General features: G+C 44.5%; 2 protein-coding genes across 2 annotated transcripts; both read left to right on the plus strand.

The window, feature by feature from the left end:
- Window positions 1-368: 368 nt before the first annotated feature.
- LOC149299217 (transmembrane protein 231-like) lies at window positions 369-2,677 on the plus strand. Its single transcript, XM_089486669.1, has 7 exons — window positions 369-507; window positions 590-756; window positions 872-1,000; window positions 1,555-1,698; window positions 1,867-1,948; window positions 2,041-2,137; window positions 2,497-2,677. The coding sequence occupies exons 1-7, from the start codon at window positions 369-371 to the stop codon at window positions 2,675-2,677; spliced, it is 939 nt and encodes a 312-aa protein (XP_089342795.1).
- Window positions 2,678-13,864: 11,187 nt separating this feature from the next.
- LOC149299218 (carbohydrate sulfotransferase 5-like) lies at window positions 13,865-15,046 on the plus strand. Its single transcript, XM_089486670.1, has one exon. It carries the CDS (start codon window positions 13,865-13,867, stop codon window positions 15,044-15,046), a length of 1,182 nt encoding a protein of 393 aa, XP_089342796.1.
- The last annotated feature ends 1,013 nt before the right edge of the window (window positions 15,047-16,059 follow it).

The raw sequence follows: 16,059 nt of genomic DNA on the forward strand, positions 1-16,059 counted from the left end.
GCTAACGAAGGGCTTCGGGCGGGGGACATAGTGACTGAGGCTGTGGAGTGGGATGGTGGGTGCAGCTACCGGGGAACCTAGGAGAGAGGGGCAGAGAGATCCCAGGAGGGGTGCAAGGAGAGGTGGGTAGGGGCATCAAGGTTTGGGGAGGCTTGTAAGGAGAAGGGAGCTGAGAGGAAATACAATTCAAAGGGCAGCTTTGTTATTAAAGGAGAGGGATAAGAGTTGGTGATCAATAGGCTCACCCCGCACACATAACTATACTGATCCCCGGGCAATAAATAACCCCGCAACCAGGACAAACAAAACACAAACACCACAGAGATCTGTGCCCCTGCTGTATTTGGTTGATTGCAAAGCTGCAGATCATGGCTCTGTACGAGATATACTCGCACCCCGCGCTTATACGATACAGAGCCAGGGTCTGCTCCAAAGCCACGCTCTTTCTGCTGCTGGTTCTGGGACTAACCTACATCCCTCCGTTGTTAGTCGCCTATAGAAGCCACGGTGAGATATTGTCCTTTTACTGAACAGTCTGAAAGGGCTCTAGCTGCTAAACTGTTCGTTAATATATTTTGCTTCATTGCAGGTTTCTGGTTAAAGCAAAGCACCTATGAAGAGCAGCCCAATGTCCGCTTCCGGTACGAGGCCCTACTGATTGCCATGAACGACCTCAGTGGGGGGTATGTGGCATGGAGCACGTTCCAGGAATTTAACAGCTTGGTTGGAGACAGACTCAGATTGCCTCTGGTGTCGGTAAGCCAAAGAATACACTTTATAAATAATTGATCTAAATAAACACGGGATACGTGGGCTATCGCTAGGTGTATGGCTTAGTAAATATGTAATGTGCAAATTCTGTGTCTTTTAGGCCAGGGAAGAAGACAAGAACCAAGATGGCAAAATGGACCAACTGTATTTCAGATTGGAGCTACCTCTCCAGGCCACAGAGAATATTTACGGCGTGCAGCTTATTCTAACCTTCTCCTACCAGCTGTATGTAAGTGAGCAAACCAGTCGCCTAATTACAAGAACAAAACCGAGTTCTGTATCTATGATGATAAATGGAGATGATGGCAAAGAACGCAAGTGCCTGATTTGTTTTGTTGTTTTCCCATTACCGGTATATTGAATATTGGGAGGTTAAAGGAGCTCTGTTATGCCAACAGGCGTCCAAAATGTCACTATGATAGCAGCAGTATAAGAACATTGCAGTTGAACAACCTTTTATGACAGAGGGCAGGTATATGACATCATATCCCAGTGCCTTGTACAAATAGGATGAATGACATGGAGAAGAGATACTAGCAGAGCTCTTTCTGTAAGTTAGATACACAATGGATCATACATGTGTGGGCAAAGCTGCTGCTCAGTAAAGTAGCTAGGAGTGTATATAATATATACCCATCTAGGCATGTGCCAGGGGTCATTTTGGCCTTGTGTTGAAAGATTATATCTTTATGACATAGGTAGACCTTTATTATTTATTTAAGAAATGGCAGTTTAAATATGAAGTTACTCCTATAATGCTAATTGGTAACTTTTGCCTTTCAGAGGATGTCAACCTTTGTAATGCAGAGCATGGTGCTGATTCAGCACTCCTCACCCATTCCTGGAGCGCAGCTTTATATCAATGGAGACCTGAGACTGCAGCAAAGAGAACCCCTCAAGCACCAGGGACTGGACACAAGATACAATGTAAGAGCGGTTTCTTTTTTTTAGGAATAGTAGGTGAAGTCACATATAATGAAAAACATGTCACAGCAAAAACCCATCAAATGGCATATCAAGGCTGGGATCGAAAGGTTTTTGTTTTGTCATACTCTTTGACTCATTCATTAACGATTCTCTTCTCCTACACGGCAGCTCACTGTGATCAATGGAACCAGCCCTTTCGCGAGTGCCTACGAGCTCACAAACATAATTGCCGTTTACCAGGAGAGAAACGGTAAGATTTACAGAGGCTTTTAGAGTTTGTCCTTTTCTAAAGCTCATTCAACAAAAGTCATCTTTCCCATGATCATTTTTCTCTTGTTGCAGTTACTACCATCCTGAACAACCCTAGCCCAGCCTGGCTTGTAGGAAGAGCTGCGTCTGACCCGTTTGTAATTAACGCAATTATCCGATATCCAGTGGAATCGATTTCATATCCTTTTTTGACATTTAAGTATACGTTTCATTTCCATGTATTATCCTGTCCTGTACTTTGGGGTGTGTGATCTCGCTGTATAGCTGTGATGGGCGACTGCAGGGGCTGGGGGTGGTTACTAGAGCAAAATGCATGGAAGCTGCCCCCTTTTAGTGACAGATGGAGCCCTTGATTGACAGCATCATGTTGATGAATACTACATCATAAGAACTCTTTAGTATTCAGTACCATGGGGCTGTTAATCTTCCATCTGTTTCCTGTCTGCTTTCTATTTCCTGTGATTTCCTGCAAAACCTTCTTGCCACGTGTGGAACCTTTTCCTTATTTCCTGTGGAATATTCCTTAACGATCAGCACATATCTGCCGGGCTTCTGGGAGATGATAAAGTTTGCTTGGATCCAATATGTCAGCGTCCTGCTGATTTTCCTGTGGGTTTTTGAGAGGATTAAAATCTTCGTCTTCCAAAATCAAGTGTTGACCACCGTACCAGCCCAGATGCCAGCATCGTTCAAAAGTCACCAGAGCTGATCGCCACGGGGTTGTTGCTACTATGCGTGAAAGCAGAAATCATCACATTTCACAGTATTTTAATAACAAGGGATGTACGTTGGATAAGGTATTGGTATTTCACTACAATCTGATGTTTACCTTTTTGAAATGCCCGTGTGATTGACGGTGAAACTGTCCCCTATACTTTGGTGTTCGGATATCTTAATTTCATCCACCAATTGAATCTGTCCCTGTAAGCCTGTGTGCTGATCACTTATCACCGTGACCAATCAGCTCACATCCTTCAGACAGTTTAAAGTTTTAAAGCAGGTGACTTTGAAATATTGGAGGTTATTTACAGAGCGCTAGTCTGGTGCAAACATTTTTAAACATTTAAAAGCAGGCTTATCACCATAGCAACCAGTGGAATTGCTATGTGGATAACATCACTTTTCAGATCTGTAACCAATCCTGATTAACATTTTAAATGTGTATTTTAAGTGCCTTTTGACATATTAAAAACGAGATAATCTTCCTTTTTTTGTACACTGTGTAGCGACCGGGTATGGTTTTGTATAGAGGGTACATATGTTTATGGCACATTACCCAGAATGCCCTGTGAGCCGCACGCCGGCCCCTCTCTTTTTTTTCTGACATATAGGACTATATTGGTACCAGACCATTGGAATTGGGTTTGTTTTTGTTTTTTTTGTTTGTTTGTTAAATATTTTCAGTATTGTAAATCATGTTTGAAATGTTTTGAATACAATTTTTGAATACATTTTGTAATAGTTTTCATAAGTAAACCAAAAGCACAATGTCAAACACGGTGTTGACTCCATTCTTGCAAAAAGAAAAAAAAATAAAGAGAAAAATGAAGGGCTAAGTTATCCCATTGAAAGTAAAGAGCAGATAATTTGGTTTGGGGTATGCTCTGGTTTCGGCAGACTCGTCTGTCCTCAGTTCTCTGCATTGATAATGGGGTGCTTTGACCGTTTTGGTATATAACACGCATCGTTGAACAGAGTGCTGTATTGTCCGAGGACGTCCTTTCTTCTATAGAAGAAGACAATGCAGAGATACAGGTTTTATATGCCTCATAGTTTACGTTCTATTCAAAGCAGGCCTGCCTTCTGTGTCTAAATAAACATGAATTATACTATTCAAGTAAATGTTTGAAGCGAAACAAGTTTAACTAGAAAGCTGTATATAGTGTGTTTATATATATATATATATATATATATATATATATATATGTCACCCACGGGCCTTGCTTATGGAATGTTTCTGTTGGCGACTGGTTATAATGCATAGGTCAAATTACCTCTGCTCTGTTTAATGAAAGAGAAAAGAGCTCCTAACTTATTTAAAATACAAAGGAAAGTTGCATTCACGGGTTTAGCGGCTATTTGCCCTGCTCTGGAATATTGTGTCTCTCTGGGGGCGATGGAGTCCACAGGGCCACAAATTCACTCCTTAATTTCAAGTCCCAATTGGCTAAAATGATACAACCTCAACCATCCAAGTGCCATCACCAGGCATCAAGCTGGCATGAAAGGGGTGCGTTCTACTAAGTCGTGTCTCAGAGCAGACAGCTGTGTTAACTGGGCACACACTCGGGTATTCCGGGGGGCCGCGGTCACGAGACTGCTGTCTCAAAGAACCGGTTTGACAGAAGGTGCGGCTGTGATCTGGGATTTTTCCAGTGCCCTAGGGGGTCAAATTGGGTGAAATGCACTGAGAGGACCATAAATACCGCTAATATTCCATTTCATGCGGAAAAAGCACATGCTATGTCACACGGTATCCACTGCACAGGGGACACATTATATACCGCGTGTACATCATGGTTACAAAACATAGGTGAAAAAAAATATCCATGGTACGTGCATAGAAATAATATCATTTACATGTGCGTGTGTATGTATGTATAATGTTATCTATAGAGAGAAATCCTGGTCCAAAGTAATGTACTCCCAAGAATTGTATAATTTATTCTCATTCTCAATTATTTCACCTTAAAAAGGGATTTCTAACTCCTGATCCTGAGCTACACTGTGGCTGACCAGGAGCCGAGATTCCGGGATACGCGGTGTCGCAATATACCATTGCTATGTAATTCACATATTCATGGTATGGAAAGAAGGGGAGAAAAACCTCAGATGCTTCCCACAAGCTGTTAATTGAAGTAATGAGTGGCTACATAATGAGTTAGAGGGGGCGCCTATGATTTTAAGTGACCTCACAGGGATTTGAACCAGGGACTTTTTACATGGTGAGTAGGACACCGAACGCTCAAGCCACCACTGTGGCAACCCAAAGGAGCTCGTCCGTAATAAAAACTTATACTCAAATTCACCCACTCGCAAAACATAATATACACCAAGACAGGTGCTTTAACGAGATTAGAACCTGTAACTTCCCACATGGCGAGCAATACACCTTACCTGCGCGCCACACTTTCAATGAATGGATCTGCTCGTCCGTAATACAAATACTCAAATTCGCCCAATCTGAAAACATAATTTTACATACAGACCTCAATGGGATTAGAACCAGGACCAACCCGCATGGCCGGTAACAAACACTGCCGCTGTGCCACCCTTGCAACAGACAAAGCTGCTCGTCCGTAATACAAATACTCAAATTCGCTCCCCTCTGAGAACATAATTCTACAATAAGCAGTTACACGCACTAAGCGATAGGCAGTGCACCTTTTACATTGTGTGCATTATGTTAGATGTTATGTGTATTGGTGCATCACACGCAGGCATCATATGTTCATGGCGGCGAAGAGCCTTCAATCATCCGATGGTGTAATGGTTAGGTGCCCTGCCTGCCATGTGTTGCGGTCCCAGTTCGATTCCCTGTAGCTCCATGGAGAGCATCCAGCCATGCGGTGGTTTGAAGTTTCGGTTGTTGCCCACTTGATGCTGCGGTCCCAGTCTGGTTTCGCTTGAAGGTTCGGTGTGTTGCCTACGAGATGATGCGCTGATAGCTCGCTTCTGTGTGGCTCAGTACAGCCGCTGACAATATCTCTGTGCGTACAGCGTTCTTACCCTGAAAAAAAAAAAAAATGCGCGCTGCTGTATTATTATTATTTTTTTTAGCATTTATAGAAAAAGCGTAAAAGGTGTTGTGTACTACCGACTGGCTCTAACCCCCAATCATCCTGACCCGCACATACGCACAGCACTTTCACACACCACCGAACATACTCATACGTCTTACACACCGCACCGAACATACTCATACGCCTTACACACCGCACCGACCATACCGCACCGCAACCGCTCGCCAGGCCTCACGGGGATTAGAACCAGAAACCAAACCGCTTGGTAAGTAAGTACACTTGACACCTGCGCCACCCTTGTGGCAGACCGAATTTGCTCGTCCGTAATACTTATACTCAAATTCACAGAGTCTAAAAACATAACTTAATGTTTGTAGTCGCAGGACTACCTGGGACTCGAACCCGGAGCTCACAGCATGGAGCGCGACACACGGATCACATGCGCCACCTTCGAGATGGAGAAGAGCTGCTCATCCCTAATACAAATACACAAATTCACCCACTGGAAAACCATAATGTTACAAACACACACGCTTACACGCAGGCCGCACAGGGATGAGAAACAGGAGCCTCCCGCATGGTGAGCGATACACCTAACACACATGCCACGCTCACGGCTGGACAGCCACCCTCGTCCCTTCCACATATACTCAAATTTACCTACTTCAAAAAACATAAAATCATACATTATACAGTAATCACAGAGATTAGAACCAGGGGCCAGGAGCACGGTGATGAATACAGCCAAGATGTGCGCCACCGGTGCTGCAGGGCTAAAGGGCCTTGTCTGTTATACAAATACTCAGATTCACCCACTCTGAAAACATAACATTAGTTTACATGGGGGCTCCATGGAGAATAGAACCGGCATCCATTTGTATGGGGGGGGGGGGGGGGGGGTAACGCACCAAACACCTAGACCACCATCTCAACTGGGTCGAGAGGTTTGCCAGTTCCACAAATACTCTGATGTACCCGCTCTAAAAGATTAGAAATAAGATCATACAGCAGACAGGCGGGTGAGAACCGGCAGCCAGCCACACGTTAAGCATTTCACGTAACCATCACGCCATTCCACCACACGAGAGGGGGGGGCTCACTGGCTCCACATATACTAATATCTCCCGACTCTAAAAACATTAGAAATAAATTGGCCACGAAGCGAATGGGGTTAGAAGCACTATACAGTTACCTACGGGAGCGAAGCGGGTTTGAACCATAAACCAGTCGCAGTGCAGGCGATACACCTAACCGTTACGCCACACCACGACATGGCGTCGGCCGCCCACCTGCTCTACATTTACTCATACGGACCCCCTCTAAAAACATAAGAAGAACATGCAGACGCGCTACACACGTAGATCCAGCTTTCATGGAGATTAGAACCAAAATACTTTTATATGGTTAGTGATGCATACGATGTCTGCCTGCTCCACATATAATCATATGCACCAAGTATAAAATGATACAAATACACAGATCCACTATAACAATAAACACAACCGCACATTCAAACTATCATTCACAACACGTATAACGCACCCAACATGTGCACCACACGTGAGATGGAAGCAACGTGCTCGTCCGTAATACAAATATTCCCACCAAAAATTCCCACAAACAGATGACTTAAAAAGCACTCGATCCGGAAAGGAATGACGCAACTGCCTACAGTATCATTATTCATTTATATAGCGCCTTCATATGCCACGGCGCTGTACAATGGGATATTTCAGGCCGGAGAATGAAAAATGTTCTGTGTGTCGGAAAGATACATATTTACATAAGGATTTAAAATCGTTACATATTAAATACATATGTGTGTGTGTGTATTTCTAAACACGCATACCTGCAGTCCAACCCTGTCTTTTGAGGACAGTCCTTTCTAAAGCAACGGAACTCGGTCACAGACAGGGTCACACTCGGTGTGCCGGGGTTCCAAGGGGTTAAGTTGTCTGTCCTGGACCAGGCGCTTAAAGGACGAAGCGACTGGACTGAGACGCCCCATAAATTTAGGGGTTAAGTAGACGGGTACTTGATAGGCAGAAACAGACCGAGGATGGCAGAACCCCCCGCTATACAATAAGTGGAGCTAAAATGCACTCACCTACTGCGGGGGTCCTGAAAGAGAGCCCCACCAGATTTAAATGCCCCACGTGTGAGACTGGCCCCCTTGTCCGTCGGTGGCAAGATGCCTTAATTTGCACCTGCTATTTACTAATAATATATTGTATATAATAATATACGTCTCACACGATTATAAAGACAGCCAAGAAGTACGTCTGGGAGCAGGTTACATACGGGTGAAGCTCACGTGTTCATTGCGTGTAAATGTTTCCCCCAAATCTTTATTGATTTTGGGACAGTCCCTTGAAAAGAATGCAGGGCGATTGCTCAATGTCCGCAGGTCTGTGAAGCTGGGATCAGGTTCTGCTGCATGCACAAAGGTGTAAATCGATACGGCTGAGGCGTGCTGGATTTGGGGCTCACGCCGCACCCTGGGTTAAAGCCGTATTAATGGTATTCACAGAATCCAAAACAAAGATGGAAGGAAGATCCATCACGTGTGTTAACCATTTAATGAACACTGGGGCAAAACATAAATCCTCCCTGAAGGCAAAGGGGCAAAAAACAGGCTAAGGGGCAAAAAACAGGCTAAGGTTTCATATAAACACCTGTGTTGGTGGCTCTAAGGATAAGACAGGCAGCTATTTTCAACCTGCCGGATGTGAGATGATTCTAGAATGCTGATAATGCCTGAGGGGCAGAAATGGAATAGGAAAGGGGTAACTAAACCAACCAATCCAAGGGTCCCCAGGGGCAATGGGCCATTACTTCAAAACCAAGCAGTTTAATGAGGGGAGTTTGGGGGGGAGACACAGAAATCATCAGTTTGCCCCCCAGCTGCCCCTGATAAATGCCCCCTGCTGTCTACAAACAGACCCTGTAAGAGGGACCCAGGTGAGATTCACTTACACATCGAAGTGTAGTTTTAAGGTCCCCGGGAATTCCAAGGGTTCGGATTAAATGCACAGAACCAGTTTGTGTCCGGCCCCCCTGGCCCTCCATGGGCACAGTTACAAGGGGCAGAGACAAGGTGTGTGGGGTAGAGTTACGGTGTGTAGGGTAGAGTAAAGGTGTGTGGGGTAGAGTAAAGGTGTGTGGGATAGAGTAAAGGTGTGGGGGGTAGAGTAAAGGTGTGTGGGGTAGAGTGAAGGTGTGTGGGGTAGAGTAAAGGTGTATGGGGTAGAGTGTAGGTGTGTGGGATAGAGTAAAGGTGTGTGGGGTAGAGTGAAGGTGTGTGGGGTAGAGTAAAGGTGTGTGGGGTAGAGTGAAGGTGTGTGGGGTAGAGTAAAGGTGTGGGGGGTAGAGTAAAGGTGTGTAGGGTAGAGTAAAGGTGTGTGGGGTAGAGTAAAGGTGTGTGGGATAGAGTAAAGGTGTGTGGGGTAGAGTGAAGGTGTGTGGGGTAGAGTAAAGGTGTATGGGGTAGAGTGTAGGTGTGTGGGATAGAGTAAAGGTGTGTGGGGTAGAGTGAAGGTGTGTGGGGTAGAGTAAAGGTGTGTGGGGTAGAGTAAAGGTGTGGGGGGTACCATTCACCTGATGCTCCTTGTGCTCGTGTAAAGCGCTTATTGTGAGACATCTACCTGCTGTCTCTGTCCTCTCACCCCAGTCCTTACTCTGAATGTCTGTCTCTCCCAGCCCGGCTGTCTCTCCTATCAGGTGAGTCACGTTGGTGGGGCATTTAACTGCCCCCACTCCGGGGACCCTCGCAGGGGGCGGGCAGCCTAAACAGCCCCCGCCTCCCTTCTCCCGAGACCCACGGCCACGTCTGAATGAGGCTCATTGTCCGGGGAGAGGAGAGCCGGGGAGGGGGCATCATTCCGGAGAGGAGAAGAGGACATCCCAAATACCCACAGGAGGTAAGACCTGGCCTGTTGTTTTTGGGGCAGGTAATTACCCCCCAGAGCCCGGGACATAGTAGGTACTGCCACTCCTATCATGCTCATCCTGGGAGCTGCACTCCGGAGTGCCAGAGATTGCCAAACACTGCAGGGATTGTACTAACAGACCTGCTTCTAGAACGATCTGTATGAGGACCTTGGAGAGGGTTATGGTATAGATATAAAGTATCTCCCCCTATAGATATAGGGGACCCCCCTGCCTGGCAGTTTAAATGGAATGGCAGATCTCAGCCCATATTACCCACCGGGGCAGCTTTGGCCACCTCCATGTATAGCCTATACATTCAGCTGTACGGACCCTATATAATGTATCCAGGGGGGGGTTCCTATTCAATTTATATATATATATATATTTGTTTTAATCATAAAATAGAGGAATTAGGGACTGAGTGACAGCACTGATTCACCACGAGATCCCCATGAATGAAAATGAATCAGGAGACCGGCAGAGACGGCTTTAAAATCCGATAAAGTTATTATCATTAAGTGGCTATTTGCGGCGGTTGTTACGTTGAGTGCATCACATGCTTTTAATAAGTGAAAACTCATACTTTACACCCAAACTGTGTGTATGACGGTCGCCCCCTGGTTGTTTTGGGGTCTCATATCCAGAGGTGGGTACAGGGCACTCAAGTCTGCTTCAGTTTATGCTAAAAGTTGGCAAACTTCTTTCTTCAGCGATCATCACATCTAAAAAAGATGGCAAACTTCCCCAAAATGATGTTTCTGAGCGACGATCGGTCGGTTTTGTGGGATTAACACAGAATTAGGGTTGTCGTACTTTCAGTTACAGGAAAAACTGGTGGGAAATCCCAAAAGCTATTGAGTTATGCGATGTTTCTATTTACTAAACAGCAAGAGCATCATGCGCAGAGACTTTTTATGGAAAGACTTTGATGTTTCTTCCCGGTGGCCATGGCGCAGGACCACACAACGGATCCCTGCCCGGGGGCATTCCGTCCTATTGTTTGGTCTCTATAGCCAGTCAATGAGATGCGTTGGACCAACGGGTGTAAAAGCCCCTCCAGGACTTACCTTCCCCGCTGCCCCCGGCTGCTCGGAAAACTGGCAAATACTGGACGCAATTTACAGATAATCCACAAAAGTCTCATCAGCCAAGGTGACAGCGAAGGGACAGGCGAGCCCTGCAGCCTGCGTTTCATACAGTGATAGAAACTTCACGAAAGGGTTACGCATCTTACCACCTGCGTCCGCACTCGCTGCCCCATACGTGTGCCAACTGTCCCTGTGTTCTACCAGCTCCATGTATTGGTGGAAAGCCATCTACATTATTATTATTATTTTATTATTATTATTGTTATTATTATTATTTTTATTATTAGGTTTTATTTATATAGCGCCAAAGCATCTGGCAAAACTTAAGACAGACTTAGGACGAACAGATACGTTAGGTAACGAGGTCCCGGCTCGCAAGTCTTGTGCTTGAATGTGTATCCTTCTTAGTGAATAAACCCCCAGACTTTCTATAGGAGCAGACGTTGCGCAGATTGTTTCCCAGCACTTTCATATCAGTTTCATATTAAAGGAACACACATGTCCTTATTTTAAAGACATACGCTGTAGATAAAAGTCAAGCCCCCGCCAGCCCCCCCCCCCCAGAGAGTTTCTGAATGTGGTAGAAGTGAGCAGGCGGAGGGTACGTGTAATGGTTACACCTCAATCTCTTACCCGTTAAAGTGTAAAGGAGAATGCTTTCAGCATCATTAACCCTCAATCATTTTATCTAAACACCCCATAAAGCGTCTGGGGTATCAACTGTTTTATATGAGAGTACCGAGTAACTACGTGACTGCCTTTGCAGCTACAATTATCCCGAACTAAATACGGGTCGGGACAAATATCTTCCAAGCTTGCGTAAAGCACGACCCTGGCTTCTGTTTCTGCTCGTTGCGAAACGTAACTGTCTCGGAAATTGCCTTTTGTTCCAAAATGAAAAGAAAACCAAAGAGGGGCTAAATGCACGCGGTATCCACGATACCGTAAACCGATTACCTGACATCTGTAACAATGCACGGTATTTACAACCAAACATTCTTTTTAGCCTTAAAAGGCTCATCGCGGTATAACGTCAGTGAAACTGGCGAAAGGATGAAAGGACAAAATTTCAGTTAAAATGCCCTCTACGGCGTAAGACTGATTACCAGTCTATTCCATTCAGCGGTGTATTTCACTTTGAAGCGGGCATTTTGCTGTTAATTTAGCTTTAAAAAGTAATTTACGCCATTACTGAGCTCTTCAGATGGCAGACTTTCCCTGTTACTCGCTTAGTTACCCAAGTCTGTCTTATGTGTTCTGTCCCTTTAATCGGACCCGTTCCCAAGTCTGTCTTATGTGCTCTGTCCCTTTAATCGGACCCTTACCCAAGTCTGTCTTATGTGTTCTGTCCCTTTAATCGGACCCTTACCCAAGTCTGTCTTATGTGTTCTGTCCCTTAATCGGACCCTTACCCAAGTCTGTCTTATGTGTTCTGTTTAATCGGACCCGTACCCAAGTCTGTCTTATGTGTTCTGTTTAATCGGACCCGTACCCAAGTCTGTGTTATGTGTTCTGTCCCTTTAATCGGACCCTTACCCAAGTCTGTCTTATGTGTTCTGTTTAATCGGACCCTTCTAGCGGAGGCTTAATGTTACAGTCTTTTGACGGCGCTCTTTTTTTAACGGTTTCTCTTATAAACTGTTTATAGTGTTTGTTATATTCTCTGTAGAGTATAGTGTGATATTTTACTGAAAACAGAGTTCTTAATACGGTCGACGGCTTAACCCCTTAGATTCTGGTGGAGAAAATGGCAGCGGCAGTGGGGGGGGGGCTTTGAAAGTGTTATGGGGCTGTTTATTTTGGACATTTTAAGTTTAATTTTGGGTAGGTTTTATATGAACATGTTACACGCTCACAAACATGTTAATAAGTAAGTCATGTTGTGTAAAAAGGGACACCATAGAGCAAAAATGTGAGTGTAAATATGGTGGGACATGTGAGTGGCAGGGGATACTCGCACTCATGTTACAGGTAATACTCAAGCATGAAGCGTACGTCTTTTATGAGCATAAAGAGATTTTTTATCACAAAAGCAACATTTAATCATTTCTTTTTTTTTTTTATCTGCATAACTCTTTTGTGAGTTGCCCCAGGGGTCGCAGGTACCGAGAGGTGGGGGACCCGGGGCCGGACCTTTGGATATTCCTGCTGAATGGTGATACGATAGAAAACTAAAACTATTCCGCAAGCAGCCGTGTTAAAGGGTTTCTGCCGGTCGCGATAAACATCTTCCGGCTGCTAACATGAAACTTTCCTTTACGCTTTGTGCCCGCACGGTGTGACACAGTCTGAACAAACTGTAGGAATTATTTGTTTTAAATGCATCGTTGCTGTGACGTATTGTTTTTTCCATGCTTTTGTTCTAATGAATGCATTCTCCTCATTACGATCCATGCATGTGTGTTTTTTATTTTAACAATCTCATTATCACCCTCGCTCTCCCATCTCCTCCCCAAATTCTCACCCTGGCTAAACTCATTTCCGACCGCCTTAAACTGCTGTAACCTGCACCTTATGGGTCATTCTCTTTAACTCCTGCACTGCTGCCCATGTCTCACTGAGATGCTTTGTGCTTAGCATTGCTATTGACTTTGATAATGGGAAGTTAGTCCAATAAAAAGGTAATTTTTACACGTTGGAGAACTCTTTTTTTTTTTCCATTTTACATCACCGGAGCAGCATCCCAAGCTACATATAAATGTATATATTTATGCATCTATATTTACTGTACATCTCAAGATTAAGGCTCTCTCCACCTAATGTATCGGTTTGTCTTAGTCTGTCAATTCTCGTCTTGTTATACCCCTTGAATATTTGTATTGTAAGAAGCCCTGCATAAATTGTATAAATTTTACAGCTATCTGCTGCCCTCTTGTGGACATGTGAGGTCTTAACAGCTAGACATATTCTTACTGTCATATTCTTACTGTCATATTCTTACTGTCATGAAGGCATCATCAGTAAAAGAAACTAAAAGCCCAGGGTTCTGGCAGTCTGCTCATATTTTATTTCAATAAATAAAAAAATGAGATGTGCCTTTAAACAAGTTATGCTCAATGTCCTCAGTTTTTCTCCTGGCCAATAATCACATTATATTTCTTTCTTTTTTCGATAGGGAGGCAGAGTCCGGAAGACATGGCCAGGATACGGATGAACTGCTCCATGACTGCAGCATTTCTGATCATTCAAACAATATTCCTGCTCTTGCTATACTCCAAACAGAACGCCGTTCTACCGAACGCGGAGGGAAAAGAAGGGAAGGTCCATATCCTCATACTGTCTTCCTGGAGGTCTGGGTCTTCTTTCGTTGGTCAGCTCTTCAGTCAGCATCCAGATGTCTTTTATTTGATGGAACCGGCTTGGCACGTCTGGGTGTCCATGTTTCAAAACAGCGCCCGTGTCCTCCACATGGCAGTGAGGGACTTGATCCGATCAGTCTTCCACTGTGACATGTCTGTGTTTGACGCTTACATGCAAAAAGAGAGGAACGTGTCACACCTGTTTCAGTGGGCCGTCAGCCGGGCTTTGTGTTCGTCCCCCGTGTGCGACCTTTACGAACACGATGGGATTTCCAACGAAATGGCATGCAAAACACTTTGCGGAAAACAGCCGTTCGCTAAAGTGGAGGAAGCGTGCAACACGTACAGCCATGTCGTCGTTAAAGAAGTTCGGTTATTCGATGTGCAAGTACTGTATCCGCTCCTGACGGACCCATCGCTGAATCTGAAGATCATTCACCTGGTTCGGGACCCCCGAGCTGTCGTTAAATCCCGCGAACAGTCAGTGAAGGCTCTGGCCCGCGACAACGGCATTGTCCTCAACACCAACGGCACTAAAGTAGATGACGGCAAGTATGAAGTCATGCGGGAAATCTGCAGAAGCCACGTTCAAATCTACGAAACGGCCAGCTTCAAAGCACCAACCTTCCTCAAGGAGCGCTACATGCTGGTGCGCTACGAGGATGTGGTCCGCAACCCCTTAATAGAAATCAAAGAAATGTACAAATTTGCAAAACTCAAGCTCACCAGCAAGCTGCAAAGTTGGATCTACAATATCACTCATGGTCGGGGTCCGGGGCACAAAAAGGAAGCGTTCAGGACCACGTCACGGGATGCAGTAAACGTTTCCCAAGCTTGGAGGACTTCCCTTACTTTCCAGAAGGTCAAGAAGATCCAGGATGTGTGTAAAGGAGCGATGGGGATGCTCGGGTACCAGCTGGTGGACACGGAGGCAGAGCAGAAGGACCTGTCTCATGATGTCGTGTTACCAAGGCGACAGTATCACTTCAGCTGGTCCTCATCTGAAGAACACAACTGAAAGAAAAAACTTTTGGGAACGTTTTATTTATTATTTGAAACTCTAGTGGAAACATAATGTGGTTCCCACGTGGAAGAAAACCAGGAGGAGAACTTCTGGTTTCAATTTGAAAAGAAAACTTCTGTTTTTACGTTTTTCTCCATCTTGTGGTTATATACCCGGTATTAGGTGTTTACGTTTTTCTCCATCTTGTGGTTATATACCCGGTATTAGGTGTTTATGTTTTTCTCCATCTTGTGGTTATATACCCGGTATTGGGTTTTTACGTTTTTCTCCATCTTGTGGTTATATACCCGGTATTAGGTTTTTACGTTTTTCTCCATCTTGTGGTTATATACCCGGTATTAGGTGTTTATGTTTTTCTCCATCTTGTGGTTATATACCCGGTATTGGGTTTTTACGTTTTTCTCCATCTTGTGGTTATATACCCGGTATTAGGTTTTTACGTTTTTCTCCATCTTGTGGTTATATACCCGGTATTGGGTTTTTACGTTTTTCTCCATCTTGTGGTTATATACCCGGTATTAGGTTTTTACGTTTTTCTCCATCTTGTGGTTATATACCCGGTATTAGGTGTTTACGAACATAAAATGCCTCAAGGTTATGGACAGATATTGTGAAACAAATGTACCAAACACTCCAAACCTTCACGGAATCTTTAAAGTACGGCCCACGATGCAGTTCTAAGTATCATCCATCAGTTGTTTCATTGTTTGCTTGGTCCTGTTGTTCTAACGTCACGTATGATCGCGTATTTGTTTGCGTGAAGCTGTTCTAAGTGGGAATCCGGTCATTTCTTGTAATCTTCTTTATATATTTTTTTTATACACATCTCGGCCAATCGCAGATTCCCGGATATTGGTCCGTTTGTCAGGACCACACAAAGAAAAGGTGAATAAAAGTTATTACGATAACAAAGATCCGCAGATTAAATGTTTAAATTACATAGTAAAAGCCCCCCCCAAATAATAGCGATTCAGGAATACTTGGTGCTTGGCGTTGACATACAAAAT

The sequence above is a fragment of the Sceloporus occidentalis genome, unplaced genomic scaffold, assembly GCF_023333645.1.
Source record: "Sceloporus occidentalis isolate IW3139 unplaced genomic scaffold, rSceOcc1.0.p SCAF_29, whole genome shotgun sequence".
Taxonomy (NCBI): Eukaryota; Metazoa; Chordata; class Lepidosauria; order Squamata; family Phrynosomatidae; genus Sceloporus; species Sceloporus occidentalis.

Excerpts from the sequence above, each read along its gene's own strand:
- LOC149299217 (XM_089486669.1), top strand. The coding sequence starts at position 369 with ATGGCTCTGTACGAGATATACTCGCACCCCGCGCTTATACGATACAGA. Across the intron at positions 1,001-1,554 it reads CCTTCTCCTACCAGCTGTAT|AGGATGTCAACCTTTGTAAT; the intron begins GTAAGTGAGCAA and ends TTTGCCTTTCAG. Across the intron at positions 1,699-1,866 it reads GACTGGACACAAGATACAAT|CTCACTGTGATCAATGGAAC; the intron begins GTAAGAGCGGTT and ends CCTACACGGCAG.
- LOC149299218 (XM_089486670.1), top strand. The coding sequence starts at position 13,865 with ATGGCCAGGATACGGATGAACTGCTCCATGACTGCAGCATTTCTGATC.